The 23072-nt window shown below is 34.7% G+C and overlaps 3 protein-coding genes across 4 annotated transcripts; 1 reads left to right on the top strand and 2 right to left on the bottom strand.

Moving 5' to 3' along the window:
* Window positions 1-1971: 1971 nt before the first annotated feature.
* Window positions 1972-3150, top strand: LOC111375745 (ethylene-responsive transcription factor ERF003-like). Its single transcript, XM_022998612.1, has 2 exons — window positions 1972-2185; window positions 2399-3150. Exons 1-2 carry the CDS (start codon window positions 2103-2105, stop codon window positions 2862-2864), a joined length of 549 nt encoding a protein of 182 aa, XP_022854380.1. The 5' UTR covers window positions 1972-2102; the 3' UTR covers window positions 2865-3150.
* An 11160-nt stretch (window positions 3151-14310) lies between these two features.
* On the bottom strand, window positions 14311-19832 carry LOC111375753 (deSI-like protein At4g17486). 2 transcript variants are annotated; one of them, XM_022998621.1, is made up of 4 exons: window positions 19763-19832; window positions 16365-16486; window positions 15771-16058; window positions 14311-14769 (listed from the first exon to the last, which is right to left on the bottom strand). In XM_022998621.1, the coding sequence occupies exons 2-4, from the start codon at window positions 16480-16482 to the stop codon at window positions 14522-14524; spliced, it is 654 nt and encodes a 217-aa protein (XP_022854389.1). In that variant the 5' UTR covers window positions 16483-16486; window positions 19763-19832; the 3' UTR covers window positions 14311-14521. The 2 variants fall into 2 exon arrangements, with proteins under 2 accessions (XP_022854389.1, XP_022854387.1); XM_022998619.1 differs by lacking the exon at window positions 19763-19832 and having other exon boundaries at window positions 16365-17231.
* Window positions 19833-20405: 573 nt separating this feature from the next.
* LOC111375754 (probable CCR4-associated factor 1 homolog 7) lies at window positions 20406-21893 on the bottom strand. The gene is made up of 2 exons (XM_022998622.1): window positions 21705-21893; window positions 20406-21549 (listed from the first exon to the last, which is right to left on the bottom strand). The coding sequence occupies exon 2, from the start codon at window positions 21452-21454 to the stop codon at window positions 20624-20626; it is 831 nt and encodes a 276-aa protein (XP_022854390.1). The 5' UTR covers window positions 21455-21549; window positions 21705-21893; the 3' UTR covers window positions 20406-20623.
* Window positions 21894-23072: the final 1179 nt, after the last annotated feature.

Below are 23072 nucleotides of genomic sequence, written 5' to 3' on the forward strand. Positions count from 1 at the left end.
TATGATAGCTGCCTGACCTAAGTCAAACATTGTACAAATGGTAATGTACATGTAGAAATTAAAAAAAATGTACAAATTTTCTTTTGATATATTTTAAATATTACTTTTACGCACAAAAGAATTGTTGACAATTCAACAAGAAACAAAAAAGCAAATCAAAGTTGTTTTCTTCGTAGTACATAGAACTGACAAGAGAACAAAGCATAGTAATCAACTTGTTTGGTGAGGGATGGTGTACTCATCTCGCGCTTCGAGGTATAGTTAAAGTAATCATCTCGAATGGCGAGGTATAAGAAATACATTCACCTTTCATGATCTTATTGATGACTTCAACCCACTGTTCTAAAAAGCGCGCATTGACACCATCAATGAGTGGCAGAAGCGTCAAGTCAAATGGCTTAGTGTCTTATTTAGCGGTCAGTAGCAATCGTTGACCGTTAATGTGCGCCTAGGCGCGCATAATGATCTCTGTTTTAAAAAAAAAAAATTTATTACAATTTTTCTAAATTAAAACTTAAATGTTGATTTATTCACTTCGTCGGTTCTAAATTCAAAATAGTAAATAGAACCCTTAAACAAAGAAAATCTCTCAAAAATTTCTATTAGTTTACTATTTAATATTTACATTTGGAACTTATCTTTTTGTTGAAAACTCCAGAAAAATGTATAATGTTGTTTTAGATGTCAGGTAGGTATTATTTTTAATTATTAAATGATTTTTCGATTGATTAAAAATTAAAATAATATTAAAATAAGAAAACGTTTTTTTTACTCTTATGTCTCGCCTAAACTTGCCTTACCCATAGCTTGGCATCCATACATCGTCATGCATTACACTTTTTAGAACATTGCTTCAACCTAACCATTGGCTTGGAGTGATGCGGAGAGGAAAAATTCTTTTTAATGTCTTAACTCGTGATATACTTTTTAGACCTTCTTCGAGTTGAATTACGTTTCATTGTCCAAAAAGTAACAATGAAAGCTACACCTACAAATTAAGGATGTTATTCCAAATAAACTTGAAAGCATTAGCTCCGGTGATATTTGCAAAAGGTCTAGTTAGTGAAGTAGTCAATGTAAAAATCACATGGCAATTGTTTTCTCTTCCTATTGGCAATTTTCCAATGAGCTCAATTCCCTACTTGACCAATATTAGCCCTCGGGAGTTGCCTTGGCACAACTGTGAAGCGTTGGCAATTGTTGCACTTTTACACGAAGTCTAAGGAGTCCTTCAAAGTGAACTAATAGTAGTCATGTCTCAGTACTTTGTGTGTAACGAGTGGATGCCACACACACCTTCATTGATTTCTCTGATCGTATAGTCCACCTCTTTTCTTTTCCGTACATCTAAGGAGGGGCATAGAGAAATCCCACTTGTAGAGCATGTAGTCCATAAGTTACAAAATAGGCAGCTCTTCTCCTCCACTTCCGGGCTTCCTCCTCATCTTCATGCAAAGTTTAATCCTTGAGGAACGCGGTGATTGACTTCATCCATTCAGGAGGTCCTCCTACCCGCATCACCTCGTTTCCGGTCTCAATTGAAGGCCTTAACAAGTGTTCTATTGACACAAATTTGATATAATGTAATCGATTATAAGCCCTTGAACAAAATAAATCCAATTAGCCCAATTATACATTTCATTAATTGGCATTCAAAATTTTTGATTCAAGTCATATATACTCACATGAGAGAGATCTACAAGACTGTGACCTGAGATATTGTTTCACAATGAAGGGACATTAAAACAAGTATAGGATAGAGGTGTTTGTGAAACAAATAAAAGTCATATATTATTATAATAATGTGAATATCCATGAATTGAATTTGGCCAACTTATGAAATCCACCATGAGCCAACTGGTAACTACTAAATGCAATAGATATAGCTAGATTTAAGGTCCAAGAGCCTGTGTTTTGTGGGACCCTTTTTCTCTCTGCTTGCCAGAAAGCCAAGGAAAAAAAAAATGAAAAACAGGGCACTTTCAACAACTTTTCCATAGTACAAAAAGCCCTCAGTCCCCTCCTTCCCTCCGTGGGCTAATGTACCATTCCCTCCCTCATTTGATTATTCTGAAAACACTTTAGCAATAACAGTAGATACAATGGCCCGACTGCAGCAACGATATCGAGGCGTTCGACAACGGCACTGGGGCTCTTGGGTCTCTGAAATTCGCCATCCTTTACTGTAAGTTGATCTTGAATCTTGATTTAAATCATGCATTGTCATTCAATATTGATCACACGTTGCACACAGAGAAGACATGTTTAGTATGCAGTACTGGAATTTTAGCTTATTTTTCTTTGTTTATATTGTCCAATTCCATCATTCCGAAGCAGGTATATAACATTTCGAGTCCTCTGATAATTGTAGATGTCTGGATTTTATGTTTATGTACAGGAAGACTAGAATTTGGCTAGGAACATTTGAGACAGCAGAAGATGCAGCAAGAGCCTATGATGAAGCAGCTCGACTAATGTGTGGTCCGAGGGCTAGAACTAATTTCCCTTACAATCCCAATTACGCTAATCACCCTTTGTCTTCTTCCTCGAAGCTTCTTTCAGCCACATTGACTGCAAAATTGCACAAGTGCTACATGGCTTCTCTTCAAATGACTATGAAACAATCAATGCAGGAACAAGGCCCTCAAGTAATTCCTTCGCGTGATCCAGCAATCCCGAGGAATGCCGGTGCCTTTAAATTAGAGAGTGCTAATAACTATGAAGCCAATTTTTGGCCAGCAGATTATGAGAAGAAACCAATGGTGCAAGTGCAAGAAATCAAGCCACTTGAAGAAGACCATATAGAGCAAATGATTGAAGAACTTCTTGATTATGGCTCCATTGAGTTTTGCTCATCTAATTAGCCTATTGTAAACCAGCTACTAGCTTCAACCTAGTGGCACTGCTGCTGGCTCATTTCGACATCACTCTTGATATTGCCCAAAAAAAAAGCCAAAAAGAAGCTACTCTTTTGCTTTTAAGTTAGTTAAGTTAGCTTTTAATATAACCCATTTTTCTAAACCTTAATGATCTCTAGGAACTCTTCAACTATGTTAGGACTTCAGTTGTATTAGATGAAGATTCTGTATATTGTACTGTGTTACAATTCTTGCCCGAGTTGACTTAGAAATACTATTTCTATTTTCAGTATTTTTCTTTGCGCATCTTAACTAAAAATAAGTTAAAATCGTATTCATTAAACGGCTGGTTACGACGAGTACTATGTTTCAACTACAGAATAATGTCTCACAGAAAACAAACTCTCACTGTTAAAAGTTAAAAACTGAAGAATATATTAACAGTTTGTTGAAAATATGTCTTAATCTACATCTACTGAGAGTCACAATAAAGTGTGTGTAAAAAGGGTAGAGAGTACGTGTATGGTGATACGAAGATAGAAAAAATGCCCTCTAATTTTTATGCGAAAAAATGAAAGAAAGTGCTTAATTTTCTGGGATTTGGAGTGTGTGTTGGGGAAAAGTATTACTTTTTTCAGTGGCAGTGTTTCCTGTGGGATTGCCGCTGGTAAAAGCAAACAGACACTGAAAATGCTAAAACTTATTCAACTAATTGGAGTCAGTAACTCATTGTATAAAATTAGTAATACGGAGAAGACAATTGTTTCAAGCGAGATAGAATTGGAAGTGTCCCTACTTTTAACGGATGAGTGGATAATTCACATTTCATTTCATGGCTAGAGGTAAATTCAAAAGTTAAGAATCGAAAATTTCATATTTTTTCTAGAATAAAAAATAGAGATGTCATACGTTATTTATTACTTATGGGGTAGAGGTGGATGGGTCGGTCCATGAATTTTCCTTCCTTTTCTTTTGCTGCATTTCATTCAAAGGATTGAAGGGAGATAATGCATCAAACTGTTTGCAATGGCAACTTGATTCTCTTCTCCAACGATCTCAGATAAGTATTGATGTAATTGATACTTATTGGGTCGAGACGATGGATCGGTCCATGAATTTTCCTTCCTTTTCTTTTGCTGCATTTTGCTCAAAGGATTGGAGGGATATAGTGCATCAAACTGTTCTCAATGACAACTTGATCCTCTTCCTTAGCGATCTCAGATAAGTATTGATGTAATTGATAGTGAATGACGGTTTATATAGTTCCTGTTTGGTTTTGTTACAAAAATTGTTAAAATTGAAATTAAAGTTAAGAATTAATTTTTAATCAAGATTTCATCAATTTTTACCAAAATATACTAAAAATCTATATTTTAGTAAGACCAAACAGGGGAATAAATTGACATGAGAAAACTAAATTATTGAAATCATAGAAAAATGTGGATTAGTCCAAAAGCAGGTATAATCATGCGGCGATTAAAAATAATTTATATATAAACGTGTACTTACCTTATTATGCTCATAATTGGTTGAATCTCATTTTAACCTGTTATATGTATGTATTCTAAAAGTTTACCATTTAAACAAAAAATGACAATGAAACTAGAATATTTACGCGAGAGCTTGTACTTTACAATATTATTTTCAAGTATATGAAAGAATCACGTCGAACCCAATCAGGGACTGCCAATTTTGACCTAGTTCGATTTTATTACTGGAAGCGAAATCATTTGTTAAATGTGTAAATTTCTATTGATATTTTGTTCGGTTAATTTCTAATCTTAATCAAATCAAATTAAACTACTTAATCATTGTTCAATTCAACATTTCAAACATAACACTACGTTAGGCGTATATAATTGGACCTAGATTATAGGTGTTGAAATGCTCTAAGGTAAGACTTAGAAGAAGAATAAAAATATGTAAACATAAATTTATCAACACTTCAGCAAGAGTAAGCCCGTATTTGATTTAGCTAAAAAGTTGATAAAAATTTAAATTAAAGTCAATAATCTCCAAAGCGCATTCACAAAAGGGTCATATTGAATGAAATAAAAGTCCCGTTCTCTTATCAAGGAAATGCTGCACTTTTCAACACCTTCAGTAAACTTCAGATAGTAATTTTAATCACATATTTTATGGATCCACAACTTTGTAAGAATGAACTTCATCAATTTTTATGAAATCCTATTGTAAATCTGATTTTTAATTTAACAAACAAAGCTAAATGATTGACTTGCATTATATCAAACTGATTTTTATGGTGAAAGGCATATGACAATACAATCATGTTCTCCTTCCCATGGTAAAAAGTTCTATTTTACTCACTTTAAAAAGAACCTTAGTTAAGGTTCTCACATTTGAAAAGAATAGTGCGTAAAATTTTTTTACCACATTAGCACGTGGACAGTCTTATACCGTCCACTGCGAACAAGAGAACAATTTCTTATGACAATATTGTAAAGAATACTACTACCGTTCGTACCATTATTATTGGATTGTTAATGTTTTTCTAAATGCATGCTCACTTTTAGGTATTTTTGGTGTCCCATCTTCTCCAGTGTAACTCATGATTGTGTCCTGTTTGGAAATTGATTATGCCTCCCACAATTGAAAAATCTCATTATTTTTGTTTATCACTTTTCAATCACTAAAGTTGTCCAGATAATGACATTGCCAGTAAGTTTCCCATCATTATTTGTTTGAATTTTGTGTCCATGAAATTTCACCTGACCTACCAACTTCCTCAATCTCAAGACTACGTCAATCAAAATAGCAGTGCCCAACGAGCTACAATATCAACCCTTTGTGGACAAAGCTATCGGTACAAACCCTGTAGAGGATACACACATGGGAGTGGGTGAGTGATATTTTTTGACAATATTTTAATCACGTTGAGTGAGTTCCACGTGAGTGTTCTGTAAAAAACCTATAAACTACACCCCTATACATATGACATTTTCCATCCTTCATTGACCCCGTCGAAGCACGGGCCACCAAATTTCTGTAGACTGGTCGAATTGATCATATCACATACAACTTTCATCAATGTCATTAATTTAGACCATTTTCCCGCTTCGTAACTTTGAAGAAGTTCAAGAGCGACTAAAAAAGCTCCTAATCAAGAATAGAAGCAGAACCCTTTGTCTGGCTTTCCATTCTCTTTCAAATAAGTAAAGCTCACAGCCTAATCCAGTTGGCCATGTATTTTGTTGTTCTATTCTTGCCAACAAGAATGATGCATGGTAGAAGCTTGTTCCCATCCTGTTCCGTCCCGTCTTAAAAAAAAAAAAAAAAAAAAAAGTGAAGAAGCAATAGATATTGATGCAATATGCTCAGGTCAAATTCAGACCAAGCTCAAGGGTACAAAGCATGTTGCAGTGTCTATTATGACATAACACTCAGTTGGGTATATTCAATAATAATGTTAGCAATAAGCGAACAAGAAAAAAAGGGACAAAGTTTAATGGTTTATATATGTTGATTTCTTACCAAGCCAAAATATATGATAGCCAAACGCACGAAAGTGATCAGACCTGTCAAAAATATTTTCAGTTGATTGGACTCAAAAAATTCAAATCGGCCTAATGTGTAAAAAAGAAAAAAAAAAAAAAAAAAAAAAAAAAAAAAAAAAAAAAAAAAAAAAAAAAAGGAAAAATGAAAAAAAAAAAAAAAAAAAAAAAAAAAAAAAAAAAAAAAGAAAGAAAGAAAGAAAAACGTTTCACGCAAAAAATATTTTTTACATACAAAAAAAAGTCTTTTTACCCCTCAAAAGAGGTAGATATTATCAAAAATATAAACATAAAAATACAAAGATTTATATTGTTGGATATCTGACATATTCATGCACACGAAAGGAAGATTTCACTAATAATTGTAAGTGGAGAATACATACAAGTATTCCTTCTCTAAACTCTAAGCAAATTGTAAGGATTGATGCATCATGGCCCGAGATTGAACATCTTGTAAGTTCAAGGAGACTGAAAAATTTACATCTTTAGAAAAGTAGCTTTTAGCCCTTGTTTGATGGGCTTTTTATCGAAACTCTTTTTTCTATATATTAATTTTTAACTATATATTCACACGATAAAATATTTTGTTTATAGATTCAAAATTTTTCTTATTTTTTAACAACACATTCTTCAAAAATTCACCATTCAAAATATTTTTTTTTTTCAAATACTGATCATCAAATCTGGCAAATAGGTTTTCACTTTTCCGAGGTACATATAAGGAAAAAAAAAATGAAAGGAAAATGGTCTCTGTAGCTTAATTTCATGGTGAGTGAAGTTTCACAATTAATGGTCAAACCAAATGATGATGTGAATGGAATCTCACGAGGAAATGTTGGAGAAGAGACAAAACAAAAAGGCCTTAAACTAATTTATTTCTGTTTCTGTACATAACGTGGGGTTTGGTTTAGTATCATTTTCTTTTGTTTTAGATTATTCAAATCAAGTGAGTCATTCTTGAAAAAATAAATAAATGAATGAAAATAAACAAAACAAAACTCACACAAGAAATTAAGGTTTAAAATGTTATACTTGTTTGTGTGATTGTTCGTGTTTTGTTTGTTCTTATATGTTGTTTACAAGAAATTTAACTTTTAAGGACAAAAAGGTTGTAAAATTTATCTTGTGGAACTAAGGTAATCTAGGCCAGCCCTTTTTGGAACTCATATATGACACCAGAACATCTTTTTTTTTTTCTTTTTTAATCGGTAAATGTAAACTCTATTGAGTTCCATTCTACCCGCGTAGGACAAAGATGTCTTAGACCAACCATAAATGTGGGCTGTGATTTTGTTAAGAAGAGAGTTATACGAGCTAATTTTCAACCTCACTGCGGCAAGTGGAATCCCCAAGTATGAGAATGGCATGGTACTCTTGGACATATTGGTCACTTGAAATATCTCCTCAAGCACTTACCCAGTTACCCATGAACCCCTGCTGTAAACAACTAAGATTTGCTAACATTCATCATTAATCCCAATGTGTCTCCAAACGTAGACAAACAATCCATTTAGATACCAATCGAAATTGGATCTCATCTAGCAAAGAGCGTCAAATCATCCGCGAATGCCAAATGTGTAATCTTTAAAGGGCCATATTTGGGGTGATAATTAAACTCGCTATTCTCCGTAGCTCCCTTCAACATTCTTAAAAAATACTCAAGACAAATGACAAACAAAAAAGGAGAAAGAGGGTCACCTTAACGAAGACCATTTTTCCCTTTAAAAGATCCACGAAGGCTTCCATTGAGAGCAATAGAATATGAAGGAGTCGAAATGCATTCCATCACCCAACCAATAAACCTCATAGGAAATCCAAAACCGTGTAACACATTCTTGAGAAATTCCCAATTGACCGAATCATACGCCTTCTTAAGATCTATTTTGAGAAGGCATATAGTAGAAACTCTCTTACGATTGTATTGTCTAAGGAGGTCTTGTACAAGATGTATATTTTCCATCATACTCCTACCTTGCACAAATGCACCTTGAGCTTGATCCACAATTGATCCAAGAATAAGCCCCAACCGAGATGCAAGGATTTTAGCAATAACTTTGTAGAACACATTACAACATAAGATCAGTCAGTCTATAGTCACCAACAGAAGTAGAGTGATTTGCCTTGGGGACCAAAACAATGACCGCATGATTCATTTGCTTAAAAAGAGCACTCGAGGTAAAGAACTCTTTGATCGCTCCCATAAAATCTCTTCCAAAAATACTCCAAAATTTCTTGAAGAAGAAAGAAGAGTACCCATCTAGACTCGATTTATCATCACCAATAGAAAATAATGCATCTTTGATCTCCTTTTCCGAAATATCTCGAATAAGTGCCAAAGAATGCTCTTCTGATAGCATGGAACCTTCCCCCAAGATAAAAATGTCAATGAGCTAGTTTTTTCGAGTAAGATACTATAGAAATCCACAAATTCCTCGGCCACTTCTTCCAATTAAGAAGTATATGAACCATCGATGCAATGAAATTTCTTTTGGCATTCCTCTTAACTATCGAATGAAAGAATTTAGTGCACTTGTCACTATTCTTAAGGTACTCACATTTAGCATGTTGGTAGTAAAAACTCCTCTCTGCTTTACAAAGGTTCATAGCTTTTTTCCTCATACATGCCACCGAATTTTGAAGTTCCACATTAAGAGGATCATCATGCAATTCCAATTGTGCCTCCTTCAAAGCCAACTTTTCCATTTCGGTCCTTATGGAAATACAGCCAAAGTGTTTCACATTAAGCTTCTTGAGCTTCTCCTTAAGACGTTGCAACTTTTACATAGAATAAATTGCCTTAATCCCATAAAATCAAGTTCCCAACAATTTTGTACTACCTCTTGGAAACTTTCATGTTTGGTCCACATGTTGAAGAACCTAAATGGCCTCCTCTTACTAGCATCAAGCCCAAAGAGTGATACAATGCATGGTGAGTGATCGGAGAGGCGTCCCGATGGTAGAAAATTAGTAAGACTATTAAATCTCATTAGTTGCCAATCTTTGTTCACCATAGCCCTATCAAGCTTGCTCCACACTGAAGTATTAGTACAAGTGTAGAAACAACCAATAGATCTCACATCCGTAAGTCCGACATTGATGCACATATTAGTAGGATCTTTCACCTCATACAGGGTATCATCCACGGCATTGCAGTTTTCATCATAGTGGATAACATTGTTGAAATCACCCAAGACCAACCAAGGCAAAGAACAATTTGATCCAAAATCCAACATGTTATTTCGAAGTAGCCTATGATAATAGTATGAAAACCATATACGAAGCTAACAAAAAATGTAAGTGAACTAACCTTACAAGTAGCTTAACAATGAATGATTTGAGATGTAATCTCCACCGCGTCCACTTGAACTTTCATGGGATTCCACAAAATCAAAATTCAGCCAGTTTGATGAGTATGATAGTTGTTGATCTCCAGAAACCCCCAAATTTATTCTGCATCACCCAATCAAGCTTAGATTGCGTTAACTTTTGTTTTCAAAATACCCATAATGTCAATGTCATGTTCCTTTATAAAACTCCAAACGCCATTTTGTTTTAGGGGACGGTTCAAACCCCTAATATTCCATGAGGCAATCTTCATGATGAAATAACGAGGGAATTATCCCCTCTTTACATCTTTTTTTATAGTTGTGGTCCTTTGATCATCAAGCTTGCCCTTTAATTTCTCATTACAATCAGTCCCATTAAGCAGCCCATCACAAACTGTACTAGAACTCGGCCTATCACAATCTGTTGTAGGGTCCGGTTGCTGGCCTGATTGCGTCCTACCTTCACTGGCTGCAACCTACTGATTCCTGTTGCGTGTGCCTGCATTGTGTCCCTTCGACTGGGTTTTATGTTTCCTATTTGTAACCTAAATGAATGGTTCCTCCAATCTATCCCTATAATTTTGGCCCACTTTATCTCGTATCTCCCCTTCATTAACCTCTAGATTAGCCCGCACTTCTTTAGTAGTCGTAATGGCTTTATATGAATTTTCCACCAACACCCGCATCCTTGGCATCATGTTTTTTGTAGTTACATCCACTTGTGGAATGCCCAAAAGCTTTACAAGAAACACAAAACTACGACTCCTATTCAAAAAGGATTTTTTGTTCCCTTAATTTACCATTAGGAAGCCTAATCTTAACAACCCTTATAAGCTCGATAGATGCATAAACTTCAACTAAAGTTCTAGCATAAGATATCTTCCTTTTGTGGTCGTGATTTTATTGGTAGAAATAGGTTTACCTACCTTAGACACAATTTTTCCCAGGGCACTTGTGTTCCAAAACTCCAAAGGCAAATCGGGTAGGTTGATCCAAAATAGCATAGTGCTTACTTCTTTGATCTTGTGGTTGGAAATCAAATCTAAACTACTCACAAAGGGCATATTGGAATATCTCCAGATTGACCGTAAGTGTTGTTTTTGTGAACGCATGGATGAGACAAGTCATTTATTCTTTGATTGTTCATTTTGCCAATCTATTTGGAAAATTATCCGCACATGAGTGGGTCTTAGGCAATCTATGTCTACACTTTCCAATGATGTGAAGTGGATTAAAAAGAAAAGTCAGGGTACTTATTGGCACAGCAAAGCTAAGCGGATTGTACTTATTACAACCATTTACCACATTTGGATGGCAAGAAATAGAAGGATTTTTGATAATTTTAAATCACATATTGATAGTATTGTTCGACGAATCAAAACACACGTTTACAAAGTCGTGTTTTCTTTGTATCCGAATTTTTGATTCATTATGAGTCCTTAGCTATGGATCTTTAGTTTGTACTAGTTGTACTTGTTTATCCACAGTTTGTTTTGCCCAGGAATGCCTGGTGTAATTATATATGTACTTGATTTGGACTCGTATGCTCAGGAATGTCCGGTGTATTTGTATATATTTTTTCTATTGAGTAAATGACATTTACCGTATTTATGATTTCCCTCTAATTCAATTAGGTAATTATACTTCATCTTTGTTCAATCGAGTAACTCCAACTTAATTTCAATTGGGTAACTCCATCCGACTCCATCACTTGAACTTGTGGAAATCGATGATATCAATAAGTTGTAGTTATTTTATATCAGAAACTAACAATTATGTGTGATAATAATCATTTATTGATTGTCACGTTATTGATTATTTTTATCGAAATTGGATAGAGATACAATAGTTAAAATCAAATTAAAGTTAGTTGCTTGATTGAAATCGAATGAAAGTTTAGCTACCTAAATAAAATTGTATTAAAGCGTAGTTACTTAATTCAGTAAAATTGAAGTCCAATTATCTGAGTGAAAGTATAATTATTGCGAAAGAAATTTACCAGAATCTATTTGTTGTCATTAACGACGTTCAAGCACAAAACCAACTCCATCGTTGGCTTGTCCAAAAAGAATGGTTGAGGTTTAGGTTTAAATTTGAATTTGTCTTAGTTATTTTAAAGAAATGTAAGTTTAGACTTATTTTCTGAAAAAGTAAGTTCGCTTAGAGGGTAGAAAGAGTAACTTTTTGTATCCTCCATGATCAGGTCCTTCACAACCAAAAAGATGGGAAAAATTCAAGAGATGAGATATTCTGTGCAAAATTTAGATAGGGAGACATGGATGGAGTCAATGTCATGGAGGTAGGTCTCGTGAAGAAGTATTCTCCATTTATCTATATGGTTGTTGGGGTGGGTGCATTGTTGGAGGTGGTGCTACCGGTAGTTACCGTTGGTCGATGTGCTACCATCGAACCATGCCAATTAGCTGGTTGAGCCTTAACAAACCATTTGGCCAGTGCTTGGTGTAAAGGGGAATAGTGTCAAAGAATTTACAGGAAGGCTTCACATTTTTTCATTGCAAGATGGCCCCAAAAAAACAACACCTATAATTGCCCTGGCAATTGTTCCTATACAAGGGGAATAACTCTCTGTTCTACCATATGTTCCTTTCGCAGTAGGTAATTATCCTTATTCTACAGGTTGTGCTAATTGTACATAATTTTTCATCCATAAAAGTGTCCATACACTCACATGGGTGGGGACCCACTCAAATATTTTATTCAAGTGGATCCCACCTCATATGAGAATATGGACACCTCTATGGAAGGAAAAATTATGTACAACTAAATTTATCCCTACTCTACATAGGGGAATAACTATTTTTTCATACATAAGTTCCTTTTTTCGCAGTAGGTAATTACTCCAATCCAATTGCATAATTAGGATTGCAAGTGTTTGTAGTTAATAGAGTGAGGTCACATTCAAATCCATAGCCACATGTGACTTTACTAGATGATAATAATTGATTTGAGCAAAAATTAAGGGATTGTCTAAATACGCCTCCATTTCATTTATATAGGTTGACTTTTCTTATTTTATTGTCCCAATTATATGATCATATTTCTTTATTGAGAACGTTTTATTTTGTTCGTTTACTAATATACTGTTATTTAAATGCCTAATCATAACCATTTTTTTGGCAACAATTATTTTTTCAATAACATTAAATTTTTTGAATTAGTGTAAAAAAATAAAACCAGCCTATATAAATGCGATGGAGGGGTATAAAATATTATTTATTTTAAAAAATTAATGTTTAAAAATAAGTTTTAAGAGACTCTTTGTGTTCATTTTCAAAATAAAGATTGAGATTGACTCTCCAATTTTGAAGAATCAAATTCACTCTCTATCCTTGCTTTATAATTATTGCATTTAATGAGTTATAGATCTCAATACTCCACTTTCAAATCATATCTAAATTGAAAAATATATTAAATAAATTAGGGCATGCTCGATAGTGATTATATGAATTGATTTTTTTGATCGTTAGATAGAAAAGTCGGCTCCACCTGTGAGTAAGAAAATCAAAAATAACGGTTGTAATAGTGAAATAACGGTCAAAAAAATAATTTTTGGAGGTAAAAAATTGCTACCAAACGAGTGCTAAACTGTTGATAGTAAACATTTTTGGGGAAAAAAATGAAAAGACCAAAATAGAAACCACTATTAGAATATAACAAATTCTTTTTAAATTTAAAAATTCTTTTTTATCTGAGATGTTCTTTATAAATAGAGAATCTCTTAATAATGATCTTAATTTTAACAAGTTAATAATTGTTTGAAAAATATTTCACCTTCTTTTTACTATTTTTCAACATTGTGTAAACAAATAAAAACCGATAATTGCCATCTTCTAATTTTTTTGAATTATGTTCAATGAGTAAAATTTTTTTTAAAAAAATTCAAATAAAACAATTCCTGATATTAATAGGTGAGTGAACATAAAATGTATGTTTAGTTATTTAAATTAAATATATTTTAGTCTATTCAGATATTTCGAATATTATATTTGTAATTTTTCAACTAAAAAAAAGTACTTTTCTAATCATTAGTTGTAAAAGATAATATATAAAATTGCACCTTCTTTTTACTATTTTTCAACATTGTGTAAACAAATAAAAACCGATAATTGCCATCTTCTAATTTTTTTGAATTATGTTCAATGAGTAAAATTTTTTAAAAAAAAATTCAAATAAAACAATTCCTGATATTAATAGGTGAGTGAACATAAAATGTATGTTTAGTTATTTAAATTAAATATATTTTAGTCTATTCAACTATTTCGAATATTATATTTGTAATTTTTCAACTAAAAAAAAGTACTTTTCTAATCATTAGTTGTAAAAGATAATATATAAAATGTAAATATAGACCATACAGTGTACAAATTATATATACACCAAAGACATATTTTGTAAATTTCCCCTATTACCAAATTGTGCCTAAAACCAATCTTTAGCACGTGGTGGGTCATCCCTTGCTTAACTTTGAATTTGCTTTTGTCTTCAAGGTTTAGCACAAGGTACCGCCACTATAAGAACGTCGCAAGATTGGTTTTCTTTATAAAGAAAGTATTAAATAATTAAACCACATTTAAATAACTAAGAACGAAAATGTTGGTTAATTTCAGAGGTTTTAGTTTATAACTGTAACAGTTCAATAATTGTTCATTCAACAGGAAACTGTACAAGGAAATAAATAATGCAAGACTTGTCATGCAGCAGCTGTTTCTGTTATCATTAAACTGCTGATCATCAAAAACTAAAACAAGAATGTGAAACATGGACAATCTTGCTGTTTGAATAGATAATTGAACACCCTAAATAATTAAAGCTTGGTAGTTGATGGTGAACTAGAACGCTTTGAAGATGAAGATGAAGATGAAGAAGCAGGATGATGGTTTCGATGTTTGCTACCTCTTGAAGGATTTTCCGCTGGTTGACATAGATCAGAAGACGCAAACCTACTTGAATTGCTTCTTAGCTTTTTCTTCACATAAACCCCATCCTCAGCTTTAATGTGCCGAACTTTAGTCTCATTCAAACCTGCCGGTAGAACACAGTTGCAGAACAAGCCTGCAAGGTTCAATAGATATAATATAAGGGTTTGTAATTTTGGTGACAGAATCTATAAACAGCGAAGAGTAGGGGAAAATCCCAGAAGTTTGTAGCATAAATCTCCACCATCCATTGCTGCAGATGTTCTCTACACTTTGTGTAGATTTTGAAATCCACAATGCAGGGTGAGTCATATAAGGACCTCTATGATTCAAGAACAACAAAAAGCTAAGAGTTGATCCTAATAAATTTGGACTCAATATTATGAATCCTCTTTCGTTACTCTGTTCGGTTCATTGCTAGATTTCTTACAAGATCACCTTTCTTATTTAAAACTCCAAAAATCAATTCTGCGCTTCAAACTCACGTCTCCACCTCCACACAGAACAACTAACGTGAAAGTTATCTTGGGACAGGAGGGTTAGCATTAGCAAATCAAGTATCCAAGTCTATCAGATCCAGAACTCGTAAGAGATAACCTAAACTTTAGTATTTTGTGGGATCAGAAGGACCAACTTAATTAATGAGAACCCAAGGACCACCTAATTGTGTGTAGGTCAATACGGGCTTTAAAACAATATGCACATCGAGCAAGGAGCCTATATCAACAATTATCTTATCCAAACTCTGTTAATTAAATGAGGAAAACTTAATACACCTAATGAAGCATTCTTTCAACTTTACTTCCTCACTCTGCTCAAAAGCAAACTAAATAAAAATAAAAGAAAATGCTAACAAAGAGAATCTAATGGCGTAAAGAATAAATAAAGCAGTACTATAAAAATGCTAGAAGTATCTTAGATGCCAAACTTCGGTTATTTGTGCCAAACATTAGAACAAAACTATGAAAGTCCTTAAGGTGTTTAAGAAACTGAAACCTTCCAACATGATTAGGCAAAGGGATAGTATCATGCCAAACAAGTATAATTCTGAAAATAAATAAATAAAAGAACTCAAAATAATCCAGATACAAAATGAAAGAAAACAACTAAAATTCTTAGCTTTCGATAAGTAATTACCCAGATGAGCAAGTCGATTCACCCATTTTGGTATTGGTTTGCTGGTCAACCGAACACAAACATCATTGCAGAAGTGATTGCAGTTCTTTGCAATGAGATTATAGGTATTTCCGGAGTACTGCTCTGATAGTTTCTCCATGAATGCACGGACCTCTTTGGGACCCAAATCCGTTTTTCCAACCAAGATTGATTTTCTGAATGTGAATCCAGGGCATTTCTTTGGTTCCACTTCAAATATTCCAGATGTTGAATGTTCATGAGCACCAAATGCATATTCAATTCCATGAACTGCCATATTGAAGAAAGCAAAAATTGTCATAAAATTTCTGCGTTTCTATTAAGAAAATGCATTGCTTTTTCTTCTAGCCAAAACGAACATTTCACAGTACAACCTCTTCGTATTCTTCAAATAAGCTACACATTGATCAAATGACAGGGAACACAAAATCCAAACTGACACAGAACACTCCTTTACACAATTTCCTCAGCTAGCACTCACAGGATTAAGATTTCAGAACCAAATCCGTTTGTCACGAGATAAATAAACTGGAATAAATCAAAACACAGCTATAATAACTAGATTAGAGAGCTAACCTTGGACCCCAGAATGGTAGACTCCAAGGCCAAGCCAGTACGCGTACTCGTTCATGGGAGTGAGATCGTACACGTTAAGGTACACCGGAACTTCACCGGTCTTCCTCTTCCGCCCCATCACTCTGCGCAGCATTTTTTTTCAAAAATAAAAAAATAAAAATCACACAAACAAATTTTCTATCCCCTGTTTAATAGAGTTACTGAATTTGGAATTGGGATTGAGGAAGACGAGGAATCAGAGGAGAAATCCCATTTTACTTTCCCTGGAATTCCGATTCCCTCTTTAATATTTACAATAATGAATTATTTTATAATACCAACATTCCACTGCACCTCACTTGACGACATTTACGCGCATGAATTGTATCAGCTTATGCAAAAAATCCAAGCCCAATCCGAATAAAGAAATTAAATTACAGAACTAATAAAATAATTTTGCATCACACAAGATGCTTTTATCGCTTGGTTGTCTACTGGAAAAGGTTAAGCGTAAGTATTAAGGAAGTTTTTTCCTTTTCCCTTAAAAACCCTTTTCTTCCATTGAAATGTAGGTTTCCCACGGGGCTGACAAATTGCCAAATTGGGATTTGGGACCCTTGAGTGTTAACTACGGAAGGTGGGAAGCCCAAGAGCCAAGGCTGTTCACATTCTTTAGTTTGAGAAATTTGCATATGAGGTTTTCAAACTATGTCACTTGTTCCACTTGAGTCCCATTCATTTTGTTCATGTCGCCAAACTATTGCTTTGATGGTCAGTCAAAATGCATAAAAATGTCATAAAGCCCATGCAGGGTGGATTCCGGTGAAGACATTCAAATTATAACAAGCAAAACGACAAAAATTTGTCTTAAACTTGTTGGTGTATTATGTATATGTGTGTGAATTGCAAATTATAATTTGAGTGACTTGAGTAAAATAAAACAAAGTAAAACTTACTTGGAGTGATAAATCGAAACCAGAATTCAAGAACAAAATAATAGAATTGTAAATTGAGACTAGAGTTTAACACTATGTCATTAAAACAAATTTACCTCACCAAGATAATTATGGAGTCTTGGCAATCGTCTTCTAATATATAATGATATCTCCTTGCAGTAAAAGCACCTCAAACGTCAAAGAATCAATAAACTCGAAAATGAAGTTTCACTCTCGACTTGAATGATATTTTATGCAAGAAAACCAAGAATTTTTGGTGTGTTTTGAAGCAATATGAACAAAAAAAATGATATGGAATGAATTTAAACCACCTAGAGAATCCAATTTATAGAGGTTGAGGGATTGTGGTCGGAGAGACACGTCCCAAAATTCAGCATGTTCCACGAAAAGACACAGTCCTTCAGACCACTAGCCGACCACCTTGTTCACTGCTCGAGCAAAAATTTCAATAACATGGCCACTAGCTGCTTGCGAGGCGGCGGCTCAAGCAACCGTGTTATATGGCAAAATTTTCAACCTTACTTTGGACATCAATTTCTCATTTATCCGAAATTGATTTTGTGAATCCAAATACACCACGATCATCTACTCGGCCAGTAGAACAAGTTAGTCTATTCATACGTGTGAATTGTCTATCGGAACGTATCCGAATACTTGGCTGAAGATGATATAAAATCAACGTTTTGTTACACCTAATTCCAACAAAACAGAGATCATAATGGGCGTATGATGTCAGGCATAAATGTTTTCTGTATGATGAATATATTTTCCAAATTCAAAATGAAAAGTCAGGAGTTAGTAAATAACAACTGGTTTTCACTTCTGAATTTGACATCTTAGCAGTTTATTCTCACTACTGTTCTAAATCAAAACTTCAAATTCAATAAAGATAAACTGGCAGTCATATTTACACAAGATCATCCAAGTATATTCAGAAAACTATCCAGCATGCCACAATTAATACAGTGCATGGCTGCCAAACATTGGTCTTAAAAGGAATGCATCAAAATTCATCAAATCTTGCCAGTTTAGAGGAGGGAGAGAAGTCATGGAAATGTGGAGTACTGGGGCCTTAGAATCAACTACAGTATCATATATTATTATCCTCCCTTTCCTTTAAACTACACCAGATTCTATAATTTTATCAACACAACATCACAATTTCACGATTGCCCATTTTTCATCAAATTGCAGTCACGTTCTTGTATATACATAAACGGCAGAAAAAAAAGGAATTTCATTCAATTTTTCACATTCCCAAAAGGTAATGCTCAAATTCCAAGCCTTGGGATTTCATAAACCGCCAGGATTATAACTCAATCCCACAACATTTTTCTGAAAACTCACAACAAAGCTCTGTAAAAGCCCGATTCAACTTGTGACTTGAAATCACAAGAAGCGCTATCAGGTTTGGACGTTAACACAATTGACATCCCATCAGTAACAGAAGAGCCAAAAAGAGCTCCAAATATGGAGACCCTAAAGCCTAAAGGACATGCTGCTGGTGCTGTACTTTGGTGACTTAAGAGATGAAGTTGAGAGAGAGGTATTGAAATGGTTTGGACGAGGCAGGTTAATTTGCAAATACAAGCATATATTTCGTATAGATGCCAATTTGGCGATGCAGCAACAGGGAATAACGACTTCAAGTGGAAGAATCAAAATAGTTTTAGCAGGTAATACTGCTTTGAAGGGAACGGTGGAATGAAAATAAATCTATTGATCAATATATTATGCTATATTTTTATATAAATATATTTTGCTGTCAAAAGAAAACATAGGTTACATGTCCGTGTCAAAAATATGAGATTTCTAGAAACAACCGATAAATGCTAAGTAAACAAAAGTCGAATATATTCATTTACGAGAAATAAAGTGAATATATACAACCAAACTCAAACAAAATATAACTTATTCATGTAGTACAGTTAGTAGGATCCATTTTCCAGAATAGGTTTAACTGCACCAATTGGCAGATCTTTGCCATGCTTGCGGTCATTATATTGTTAAAGGTGTGCTATTATGGTCCAAAGATTGTTATCTTATTAGAGAGGTGTTTTAAGATGAAAATGTGTGCAGAAAAGTGATTGCTCAACTTGCCTGCAAAACTTCAAAAAAATTGTAGAAATTTGGCAATGAACACAAGCGGCGAGCCATGTAATCCAAATAGCATGTAAAGGTTAATTGTAGAGAGTAGAAGAGATCAACGATATCGTACAGTCGGCACAAGAAGGTCATAAACTTAGCTACTTGAGACATGATCCAAAGCAGCAAATAACAATGCGATCCCCGTGAGAGAGAGTTCAGATCATGAATGATTACTATCCAAGAAACTGGCCTAAACAATTCATCATTCAGATATGAGTTTGAACCATAAAAGTATACCAACATTTTCTCCCTATATTTACCCAAACATTACTCTCTAAACTTCAGAACAAATTGATGACAAGCAAGAGCTTATACCATTTTCCGAGCAGGTCATAGCGTACATCAACTTCATTCCAGTTGCTTATCTTCCTCCTTGGCTCAAAGTCTCTGCACATATCAAGGAGCCGTTATTATCATATCTTAATCCCATACAACTCATGTCACTTAATTTTGCCATAATCATGACAATGATAGAGAAACAGAAACGAAAACACACGCAAATACATTGTTGACACTCTCTTACACATACATGGAACAGAATTTGCAGGGGCAGGGACAGTTCCGGTTACTATGTTTCTGCCTGCCTCTTCATGTAACGCGTAATTAACTCCATTAGAAAATGCACATTATATAACTGGAAGAAGATTAATCATTTTCAAGGTAACATCATAGCCATGTACAGAACTTTGCAGGGGCAGGGCCAGGGACGGTTCCGGTTACTATGTTTCTGCCTGCATCTTCATGTAACGCGTAATTAACTCCATTAGAAAATGCACATTATATAACTGGAAGGAGATAATCATTTTCAAGGTAACATCATAGCCATGTACAGTGCGGAAAAGCTACGAAAAATATAATACCGCAAATCAAACACATGAATGCTTTGTATGCCTATATTTATTTTTCATCTACATGAACAAGATGTTAAACTGAAACAAAATGGAAACTTGAGAAGAACTGAGGAAAAGATAAAACTGTTATTGAAACACTTAGTGCAATATTTTACAGTATTCAAACTACAACACCCATAACGGGTTCAGTTACAGGGAAGACGGAGTTAAAAAAGCAATCAACATAACTAATGAGCAACAGCTCTCTGAAAATGTTTACAACCAACATGAGATTTCCATGCCTTACATGTTAATACAGAAGGGAACATACATAGGGGACTCCTACTTATTTTTCAGACCCATTCTCAACACCAAGTCCATACAAAACGCCAGAATACTTTTCAGTGGAACCATTGAAGAAGTTATCTTTCAACTTCTTGAATGCGCAAGAAGTAAGCAAACTGTCTGAACCTGCCTGGTGACAAATGCCAATCCTCTCAAGCTCCAGGAGCTCTGCCAATTTATTCAAACCACCATGAAGGTTGTTGCAGAACTTCATCAGATGCTTGATATCATAAACCATGGGAAAATACATGTTGAGCAAATCAAAGAAATCCGACTGAGACTCGGGCAAATTCCTACAAGTCAATAACTTAAGCAGATATCCAAAATCATAGCCACTGTGGAAAGTCACCCAATGTACATTATCATTCAAAACGATTCCTGAAGACATCAAGAGCTCGGCAAAATAGTTTGCATCAATGCCCATCTCATTGTTTTTCTTAAAATCAATCCCAGTTTGCCTCAGAAGCTCAATTGAATCATTAGCGAAAATGTCCTTGTTCACATCGAACTCACGGAAATTAAATTGCCAAATGCAATGAGTATCAGTTCCACATGTAGGTAAGTTCCCATTTTCATCTGAAAATGTCAGACCTAACTGAATCAATTTCAACATATCAACATTATCCTTCAGAGTCTGATAATTATACTCGTTAATATGCTTAAAATTCCTGACGGGGCGAAGAACCACACCCGGAAACTCAGTATCCATCGCAATATAGGGGTAGTCATCCACGATTTCACGAATTAGAGCAAACTCTTGTTCAAGATTGTCATTCCATACCTCCCTGATTTGAATAGAATCATTTTTCTGCAACTCCGAGATTTCTTCCATTCAGGTCAACTTTCAATTTTACGGGCAGCAAAGAAAATAACTTTCGGCAACAAAACAACCAGGAAACGCGTAGTCTTCAACTCAACCAACCAGATCTGCAAATATTACGAGAAAACAGACAAGCCCAGGAAAAAAAATTAATCATAAAGATTCAATCTTTGAACGGAAACAGTAGATAACAGATCTAAACAGCAACTAAAAGTTTAAAAGAAAACCAATCAAATAGCAAATTTAAAGTTAAAGATCTGACCTTAAATTGGTTAACAGATGAAAGAATAGAACAGATCTTGAGTTTTCTGTCAACCGATCTTGGTGTCAACAAGGGAACGATGAAAAGTGAGCGAGGGGATTTGGGGGCGACCCCGGAATCATATGAAGAGATAGACAGTGACAAGAGAGGAAAATAATCACAGGAGCATTGGCAAAACTATAGCGGAATAGATGTGTAAATGCAAAACGACGTCGCTGCATATTGAGACTTCGTCAATGGCTTGAGGCTGACTTTGGCAGCCAAGATTGACCCGGTAAAACATTTGATCAAGTGGAACAAAAATCCTGCTTTCCTCGGAACTGAAAAACACGGTTTAGCGAAGCTTAAAATTTCAAAAAAATTATTTTTCTTGTCTAAGTATTTTGTACAAAAAAAATTATCTCCTATGGAATTTTTACTCTTGTTGAGTTCTGATAATTAAAATTTAAAATATACATTATAAATCAAAGAAGACAAGCTTAAATGATAAACAGCACATACTTTTTCTTCTCCAAGTTGTCGGGAATATTTCTTCAGATAGTTTTTAAATGCACGGGCATTCTAACAATAAAGATATTACTTTTTGTTAAGAAATTTTAATTCAAATTTTTTGATATAATATTAGAATATGAAATGGGCTTTAAAAAAAAAATTATATACATTATATATAATCTACGTACGCACCCACGCGACCTCCCACTCAATCCAAATCAATTTCATTTTCTTCTTCTCTCTTCCTTCCCTCTCTCTTTATCACCCGACCACCAGCCCAAGCCGCTATGTGCGGTAGATCCTACCCATCTGCTTCTTTTTTTCGACGTTTTTGTGCGCGGGGGACCTCTACTTACCTCCCCTTTTTCCCACATAAAAGAACTGTGAATTTAACACTTCTCATGACATTATATGTTTATTCATCAACGCAACAAGGCGAAGCTCATGGTAGCAATAGATGCGACACGGTGTTGGGATGTTGGAGAAGGTGGTTTGCCACCGTGGGACTCATTGACGGCACTGAAAATTGAAACTTTAATGTGCATGTTCGGCTGTGCGGAGAATGGGTTTATAAATTTGGATTTTGTGGTGTTGACGTGTTGTTGATATAAGACCATAAATAGATGCCCCTCGATGAGTATGGTCGATTGGTGTAATAGTACCGATGTGGGCATCTCGGAGGTGGTGGTGTTGCCTAAAGACAGTCCGTAGCTATTGGGTTTGGCTTGATTTTTGGTGCATTTGGGATGCCTAAATGTTGGTTGAGGTTTGTAAAAGAGGTCGAGGTAGTCATGGTGGTGGTGGAGTTCGACAGCTAGTTGGTGGTTGGCTGATGTTTGGAGGCTTCAAATGAGGCACACCACTACTTGCAGCTAC

Source organism: Olea europaea, unplaced genomic scaffold, assembly GCF_002742605.1.
Source record: "Olea europaea var. sylvestris unplaced genomic scaffold, O_europaea_v1 scaffold1412, whole genome shotgun sequence".
Classification (NCBI taxonomy): Eukaryota; Viridiplantae; Streptophyta; class Magnoliopsida; order Lamiales; family Oleaceae; genus Olea; species Olea europaea.